This window comes from Paramisgurnus dabryanus, chromosome 3 (assembly GCF_030506205.2).
Source record: "Paramisgurnus dabryanus chromosome 3, PD_genome_1.1, whole genome shotgun sequence".
Taxonomy (NCBI): domain Eukaryota; kingdom Metazoa; phylum Chordata; class Actinopteri; order Cypriniformes; family Cobitidae; genus Paramisgurnus; species Paramisgurnus dabryanus.
The window spans coordinates 37,407,900-37,416,771 of NC_133339.1; the positions used below are offsets into that span (position 1 = coordinate 37,407,900).

General features: G+C 37.9%; 1 protein-coding gene across 2 annotated transcripts; it reads left to right on the plus strand.

The window, feature by feature from the left end:
* Positions 1 to 1,742: 1,742 nt before the first annotated feature.
* LOC135735658 (cell adhesion molecule 1-like) lies at positions 1,743 to 7,295 on the plus strand. Of its 2 annotated transcripts, none has more exons than XM_065254175.2 (6): positions 1,743 to 1,901; positions 2,657 to 2,917; positions 3,008 to 3,337; positions 3,577 to 3,813; positions 4,043 to 4,109; positions 4,363 to 7,295. In XM_065254175.2, exons 1-6 carry the CDS (start codon positions 1,838 to 1,840, stop codon positions 4,490 to 4,492), a joined length of 1,089 nt encoding a protein of 362 aa, XP_065110247.1. In that variant the 5' UTR covers positions 1,743 to 1,837; the 3' UTR covers positions 4,493 to 7,295. The 2 variants fall into 2 exon arrangements, with proteins under 2 accessions (XP_065110247.1, XP_065110319.1); XM_065254247.2 differs by having other exon boundaries at positions 1,764 to 1,901; positions 2,644 to 2,917.
* Positions 7,296 to 8,872: the final 1,577 nt, after the last annotated feature.

Genomic DNA, 8,872 nt, shown 5'->3' on the forward strand with positions numbered 1-8,872 from the left:
ATATATATATATATGTATGTATATATAGACACGGTAGGGATAGGAAGCGGGTAAGCGGATTAAACTGGTTCAGCCGGTGGTCGTTGGTCGCGCATCGGCTGGGCATCACGTTGAAGGACAGATCAGTGGTGCGATGACCTTCACAGCATCAGGAACTGCGTCTGTTTGTCTCATTGTCCTCGGGGTCGAGGACGAGACAGGGAGACAAAAACAGAATTCTATTAGCGTAGGGGCCGTTCGCATGTAATGCAAGTGTCATACATTATAGTGGTTTAATTCAGCTCGGTTCCAGACAGGCTAACTATTGCGGCAAGAGTAAATTACCCATATGAGGCATGTGAGTGCTTTGTTCTAGACAAAATAACTACTGCGGGGAAAAGTACATTTATTGGACATTCTATGTGAATGCTTTGTTAAAGAAGAATGTCTTAAGTTTAGATTTAAATTGCCACAAACCCAGATATAACTTAATTTTAATAGTTAAATTACAGTCACTGATCAATTTTTAGCCAAGACAGCTTGTACAAATGACACCTAAATCATATAAGAGTACCAGTTCTGAGAAATAAATATCTGCAATGAGACTGCATATGGTCCATTCATGTGATCTCCTGAGGACGCAACCTTCAAAATGAGCCGCAGATTTGAGTTATAAAAACTTTGTGGGTTTGTTATTTGCAAAAAACAAAAACATTACAAATGTAAAATTTAAAAGAAAAACTTTAGGTTCAATGCTTTCCATCGTCCACTCCTGTAGGTGTCTGGCAACCCATGTAAGCGTTGAGTCTGAGGAGGAGAAGGCAGTGAAAAAAAATGTCTCCAATATTTTGAATTAAGACTGCGGTACCAAGTTTAACCTCTAGATGTCAATATTACACACTGCTTTTTTAAATACATTATGGAGCCTTATTGCTGTCCCATTATCATACTGATATTTAAGAATTACAGTCTAATATATTAGACTTCCCTTATGTAAAGTTTCAGTAGACTACATGCACAGGTCAATTGTTTTTTATTCTTTGTTGAATATTTTTTGGTTTGAAGCAATATTAAGATAACCCAACTAAGAGCACTCAAAAGCTTGTAAGATTAAAGGGACACAAGGCAGCATTTTAATGTTAATAAATGATCTTCGTAAGTCGGTATATGGTTAAATGAAGACTCTCTCGCCCGCCCCTACCGTCTGTAGGAAGAATACCCCACTTGCAAGTTCGCTGTATCCGACCTGGTGTCCTTCAGTCTCGCAAAGTCTCAGATTTCGCGAGAAGCAGGATCACTTTACGGCAAACAACACAGAATGCAAATGGCAGAGCCGGGGAAGAAGCATCGAAAACCCTTGACGGAAGGGAAACATAACTGGATTTGAAATAAGCTGATAAACTTGGTTTTTGCGACAGTGTGTTTGAAAGCATTTACTTTCAGACACTAGGGGGAGCTCGTAGAGAAATATTACGCAGACTTGCCTGGTTTCCCTTTAAGTCCAAAATAATTAATAATTTTTTATTCATTACTAACTCACATTATGATGTGTAATTGTGCCAGCTGATCTCAAACTTACAACACTCACTTAATTGTCTGATATTATTTGTACATTTTTGTATGACAGTACATGGTTACTTCCAAAAAGTTCTAATCTTATTGGTTTAATGTATGTACTAAAATAAACATGCTTCTGAAACCTCTGCAACTTCCTTATTAAAGGCTGTGGGTGGGGTTTGTTCTTGCATAACTTCTTCCTGGAGTTAAATCTAAACCGTTACAGATCTCAGTAGAGTGACAAGTTCAGTTATGAAGATATCTTGTTAAATTTCACTTTTAGTCTGATAATCTAAACGACATGCTTCAAAGTTTGTTTGGACTTTTTTATCTCTCGGCGCTTTCTCAGTTAGTGACTCTCACAGGTTTGTATGTTGACTTAAATTCGTTTTCTATATAATCAGCTGGTGGTGTCAGTAAACTTTTTATAATAAAGTTTACGATTAATATTTGAAGGCTTGCATTCACAGAGATGGCTGAGCTAAAGTCGGGATTAAACCTTAATTAAATTAAAACTTTTACGCATCTTTTATAAACATTCTGGTAAACAACATTACTGGTGTTTATCTTGAGACAAATCAATGGATATTTTAAAGGGATAGTTGACTTGAAAATGAAAATTCTGTCATCATTTACTCATCCTCATGTTGTTATAAACCTGTATGAATTTCTTTTTTTCTGATGAACACAAATGAAGATATTTTGAGAAATGATGGTAAACACACAGCGGTAAATGAGTGACCATAGACTTCCTTTGTGTTCATCAGAAAAAAGAAATTCATACAGGTTTATAACAACATGAGGATGAGTAAATGATGACAGAATTTTCATTTTAAAGTCAACTATCCCTTTAAGATCTGTCAGTGCAAGTTATTTTCAGCTGAGACACATCAGCTCAAACATGTGTTTTAGTCTTGGATAAAACCTTGTTTGTGAAGCCAGGGGTATGAGTGTTTTCTCTCATTTCTTATAAAACATGTGAACTTGCTCCATGTATTTCTTGGTAACAGTACAGTATATTGCATTTACATAACCGAACTTAAAAAGTATCACCAAAGTTTCTTTTATATTTAAGTACTGTGATTATAAAACGTCCCTCTTTAATAGTCATATTTAACAGGTATACAAGCTACATGTCCTATAAAGCTCAACCCACCGAGTGTTGTTGTGGAGTACGGCAGCTCTGTTTCAGTGGATTGTAGCACTGATGTCACACATGATGGGATGGGCTGGGAAGCCCCTGAAGGATCAGTACCCATGACCAAAGCCAAACTGATCTCCTGGAAAGTGTCCAACCTGAGACAATGGGAAATAAAGCCACAGTGCTACATGCACTATGATAAGAAACAATGTTCAACTTTTCTCCCAATCACTATTTACAGTGAGTTTGAGTTTGAGTTTAACTGAAATACAGAATATAATATCTACATTCAATGATGTAATATCAGGCTTTTAAAATCTTCTTTCACAGAGACTCCAGATAGTGTCTTCATCAGCACAGTGGATCACAGAGGACCAATGACCGAGGGATCATGGTATGAATTCCAGTGTGTCATCATAAATGTGGCTCCTGTTAAGAATCTCATTGTGAAATGGTTTAAAGGAGAGACAGAGGTGTATAATGAGACCTTCAATGACACCATCAAGACTCCAGTGACTAAAACATCTACACTTGAGATCACTGCAAACAGATCTGATGATGGAGCTCAGTACAGATGTGAAGCAGAGCTGGAACTGGGAGCAGATGGACCTCAACCTCCTCTTAAAATGAAATCTAAATCTATTCAGATTACAGTACCGTGTAAGTATACTCTATCAATTGCCCAACATTTAAGATGTTAAATGCATGTTTAAAAACAACCAATGTAATGTGCAATCTCATGACTTCAGTTGTGAATGAAGTATTGGAATGGTTATGGATAACTGTTATACTACATGCATTAATTAACTACTATATAATGTATTTCTGCTATGAGTGCATGAATGAATACTACATTATAATACTAAGTGTGTTAAGAAGTTAAATTCTGTCCTCTCTAGATTCACCACAACACATTAATTTAGTGGAGATCATTAAGAAAACAGATGGAGACGTCACTCTGAACTGTAAAGTAGCAGCAAATCCACCTGCTATTTACTCCTGGTCCTCAGAGCATTTAAAAGAGATGAAAAGTTCAGCAGTGCTCTCATCCTCTACCCTGACTCCAGGAAACTACACATGCACTGCTACAAACCCTCTAGGAGAGTCCAAAAAAGTGTTTATCGTCAATTTTGCAGGTGTGTTATAAATAAAAAAGTGTGTCTGTTGTCACTGATATCTGTAAAACTATGGATCTTTACCATACAGTTGTATCTTTTTTATTGGTCTACTGTTAGTGTACTGTAGTGATTTTCCACATACATGCACAGAAGTAAAATCATTGAAGCTAAACTTATGAATTTGTCTAACGTTCAGTACTGTAGCTGAAAAACATTTGTGACATCATGTTCTGTTTTTGTTTTACAGGAAGTCTCCACACATTCATGGGTTTTCTTATTTTCCTACCGCTGCTGGTTGCTTTAGGGATTATCATGTGAGGAAGATACAAATGAATCTCTTCTTTTTTTTAAATAAATGTTGAATATGAATTATAATGATTTATTCTGTAAATCGCTAGTTTGATATGCATGCTTTTATTTTTATTATAGAGATTCACTTTCTTGCTTTAAGATCCGTGAATGTTTTGCATTGAAATCATATGAATGTGTAACACTGTAGCAATTATTCATGACCTAAGCAATGTATTGAATCATTTTTCTGTTCCTTATATCGGCCCACCATGTCAGGAGTTTGGTCCACACTTGCCTCACCAGAGCCATTGAGGAAAAGAGTTGTGAAACGCAAGTGCGTGTAGTAGCCTACGCCAAGGGCGACCAAAGTAAAGGAACTGAGATTGAAAGAAATGTCAGGAAATAAATCAAAACTTGTCATTAGGTGCCATGTTCCTTATTTACGGCAATAACTAGATGTTTTTTCGATATTGAACAGATAAAGTAGCCTAGTAGACGTCATAACATGTATGTGACGTCAATAACTATGTTGTTGAACCAACGTGAGTCGAACAACAGATGTGCAACCGTGTTTTCATGACAAGCTAGTTTCTCCAATGATGCATCATAAGCAGAGAGTTGTATGGGAAATGCATTACTGAATTGGTTTAAAAGCACAATATGTAATTTTCACAGCAAGAGGACGCTTATCCAGTCTACTCGGATTTTGTATATTATGTCGTAAAATATCCTACCCCCGACTTCAATGCGTTCCGATTGTAGCAGAGCGGTACTAGAGAGACCACATGAGCCTAAGATTTCAAACTCCGACTACGCCACCCCGGGAATTCCACCCGGGGAAATTTCAAATGACCCAAAATGATGGGTGAAGGACACAGGTTCGGTCCCTTATAATAAAGTAGGCAGGAGACGTGGGTATAATGCAAAATGTTACAAAATTTTATTGATACAAATATTTAAAACACTAAATTTAAAAGACACCAAGTACTCATACTCCTCTAAAAGAAAGAGGAAGACACAATATTAATAACAAAAATATAGAATAAAAATAAAGAAAAACAAATGTTACCAGCAGGGCTGAGGCTCCCAACGGCAGAGGACAGAGTTTAGTTCGAGCATGCACACTTCCACACAACCACACACACACCAAAGTGCACTCAAACCACACAAGATGTTACACAGCACACGATGAGAAGCACCACCACCACTGCAGAATTTCCTGTCACCCGTGGGACCCCAGCTCCTGCGATAAACCAAAAATACAGGTTAAAGACACTTAACAGAACATAAATAAGCACATTTAATGGATGGTTTAAACTACTGCTCACAATTCCTCTACAGTAGTGACCATTAATACTACACATAAACAGCACAGAAAATAAAGCATTGGGAGGGTTAATTACACATACCGCTCCACTCTCTCACAGTGTATTATTTGGGCCACACACACACACACACACACGCACGCACGCACGCACACACACACACACACACACACACACACACAAGGGCACGTTGCATAAACAAGTAGTCACATACAGCAAACAAATTTTGAAACAAAACTGGCTTGAGTTTTGTTCTTATTTTTTTTAAACCTTAGGTTTTGTTTTCAAAGAAATAAGACAGAAACGCACTTTCGTCTGTCTGCCGCAAACATACTAAAGTCGTTTCGATGACAACGCGGTCTGTCCGCCAACGTCAATTTTTGCGGAGGCATTCAGAAATCATCTCTCTGGTTGCAGTTAGTCAATCACACTTGTCGTCTTCTCGTTTACAGCGGTTGCCAAGCAACATGAGAACGCGTTGCTGCAGCTTGATGATGCAAGCGTACCGCGGTTCGGATGCAAAAATAATATGTGAACAAAGTCCATGGGGGGCATGGGGAGGGGGGAGCAATCAAACTCGGGTTCGGACCAGGCAATCGCACCAAATGTGAAACCGTCCTAAAACAGCGCGAAAGGTAAGCGGCAGACGTATTCACGGCCCAGAACGAGAGGGAGAACCCTAAAGCGGATACAGATGTAAACGTTATGAATACACATTACTGTAAATGTCTGTAAGACAGTTTAAATGTTTTTTGTTATTAATTCAAGTTCATTTCAATTAATGAAAATTTAAACAGAAGGTAAAAATGTAACATGTAATGTTAAGGAAGTCTATGTGCATGTTTCTTTAAAACTACGTGATGTACACGTGACGCCAGTGTTCTAGCGCGGGACTATGGAATTGTGGGACAGAGTGTAGCAACGACATGGACACGTTAACATGCTGACATGATCGGCTTCCACAAATAACTAAGATTTATCTGCATGTGGTTCAAAAGGCGCACACGGTAACTGTGTTAATATTGTGTTAAATGTTATAATGTTGTTCATGTGCTGTTATGTAAGATGTGTTATGTATTATATATATCGTCTTGTGTATAAGTGTATTGTGTATTGTAATGTCGTGATTGGGACTAATTATGAAAGGATTGCGTTTTGTGGATGTTTATTATGACTGTGAGATGTGTATTTGAATATTATATGTTTATATTTTTTATAGTTTTCACGGTGTTTGAAGAGAGAGCGAGTGAGAGAGTGTGAAAATAAATTCAAACGACATCAGTACGATGCGTGGGCATTATTTTATTGAACCAGTGCAGCTACAATTACTACTCTCACTTAAAGTTGCGGGTTGCCCACTTACCGCTTCTTACACCAGGCACCTTACAGACATCGGCATACAGCTGTCATGGCAGCCACCAGTGCCCTGGCATACATCAGTGTACTCTTACTTGATCACACTGTGAAACCATGGAAAAATGGTAGTTGTAGTCTTCAACTTCGCTGTAGAAATTGATCCAACAGGACTCCCAAATCATGTCCATGGATGATGTAATGGAATAAAGTTTTATAACTGTTTGTTTTATAATGTAAGCCCATAGGTTTGATCGAAGCAACAATAGAAGAGCATGCTAGATGGTCCAATACTACTTTCCCATCTGGAACTCAGGGGGGTGTTTCCCGCACAACAACATAACTCTGCTGAACCACAAATTAGGAGAAACTAGCTAGTCACGACCATCACAGAAGCTAGTTACAAAAGTTACAAAATATAGTTGACCAGGTCTCTCTTGAGGAACTGATATCTCAATATGATTTTGCTGGTTAAATAAAGGTTAAATAAATAAAGAAAACACATAATATATCTAGGGAATATGAGTAATGTGGGTGGTTTTGTTGTATTATTTATCTGTATTAAATAAATAAATAAATAAAATAATAAAAATTAATAAATCAACACTCAAATTCAACACTTTTGCCTCACAGCAAGAAGGTCCCCGGTTCGAGCCCCGGCTAGGTCAGGTGGCCTTTCTGTGTGGAGTTTGCATGTTCTCCCTGTGTCAGCGTGGGTTTACTCCGGCTACTCCGGTTTCCTCCCACAGGCCCAAAACATGCAAGTTTATACTAATTGGAGATGCCAAATTGTCCCTCCTCCAACCTCTGTCTGAATTAAAACTTTTGTATGGATTGACGGTTCTAGCAAGAATATGGCCATAGATGCTGGAATGCCATAAAGAAGGACAAAATAAACTAAAAAACCTATAAAAAGTAAAAAGGAACTAGTTCTTTGAAAAACTTTTAACTTAATTTGGCCAACCAAATATTGTTTCTCTATGTCATCCCTATTTGTAGCGTTATTGTTTTGAGTGTTTCAACTGCTTGTCTAGTAAGCAGTTGCTTAAATTGATAAAAATTAAGTTGATTTAGCTTAACTTATTTCAACTTTATTTTTATAATTTATAGCAACTTCTCAAGTCAAGAAAGTTTAAATAATTTGTCATTTTAAGTTGATTAAACTTAAATATATAAGTGCAACTGTGGTATGGCTCACCACAGCTGTGGTACAAATTCCCTCTTTGCACCTGACTTAAGATACCTGGAGTAATTTAAACCACAACAGCTTAAGTTTAAGTCTCTATGTGAAATCTTTTTAATGCCCAAGTAGCAGTGCTTTGCCTTCTGAGAATATAGTCCACAGTATGTATACGGTAAAAAATGGATGTGTCTCATACGACCTTGTTATTTGTACATGCTGTGACCATACAAATACAACATATAAATAGGAAAATGTTGGTGTTATTTTGTCACTTATTGAGAGAAGTATGCTAGCTGGAGCCATTTACTTTCAGTCATGTGCTAAGCTAGGCTAGCAGTGGGTGCGTCAGACAGAGTTACAGGACGCACGGAGATGAAAAATGTATGTATGGACTTATCTAATCTAATGGAGTGACCATGGCCTGCTTGAAAGTGGATGGAAATTATGTTGATTATGTGTGTGAGTTCTGGTGAGAGCATGTCTGAAATGGCCTGTAATAATTGGGAGAGGATGGGGGATTCACCTTTATGTGTCTAATGGAAATTCAGGTTGCAATGAAGTGCAAAGGAATTTTTCATTTACTCAAATATTATGACACATGCAGTACAGTAAATTTTTTCAATATAAAAAGAATGCAAGTGTCACACCCCGAGGGCGGACCCAACTGTGCTAAGGGTCACAACCCTCTCAACTCTTCCACCTCGAGGAGTTTCCCAAGACCACCCCAATAGCACGATCCAACCAGCCTGGTTCATCTGCAAAGCAGCAACACAGCGTAGACAAAGTACAGCACAAGCTTCACTTGTACAGGTAGGTATTTGCTATAAGCACAGAACAGGTTTACTTTACAGGTCACGTTACTCACAGTACTGGGGATCTTCGTACACACACAGAGCTTCACTTGTACAGGTAGGTATTTGCTATA

Excerpts from the sequence above, each read along its gene's own strand:
- LOC135735658 (XM_065254175.2), top strand. The coding sequence starts at position 1,838 with ATGCTTCAAAGTTTGTTTGGACTTTTTTATCTCTCGGCGCTTTCTCAG. Across the intron at positions 1,902-2,656 it reads TCAGTTAGTGACTCTCACAG|GTATACAAGCTACATGTCCT; the intron begins GTTTGTATGTTG and ends CATATTTAACAG. Across the intron at positions 3,338-3,576 it reads TATTCAGATTACAGTACCGT|ATTCACCACAACACATTAAT; the intron begins GTAAGTATACTC and ends TGTCCTCTCTAG.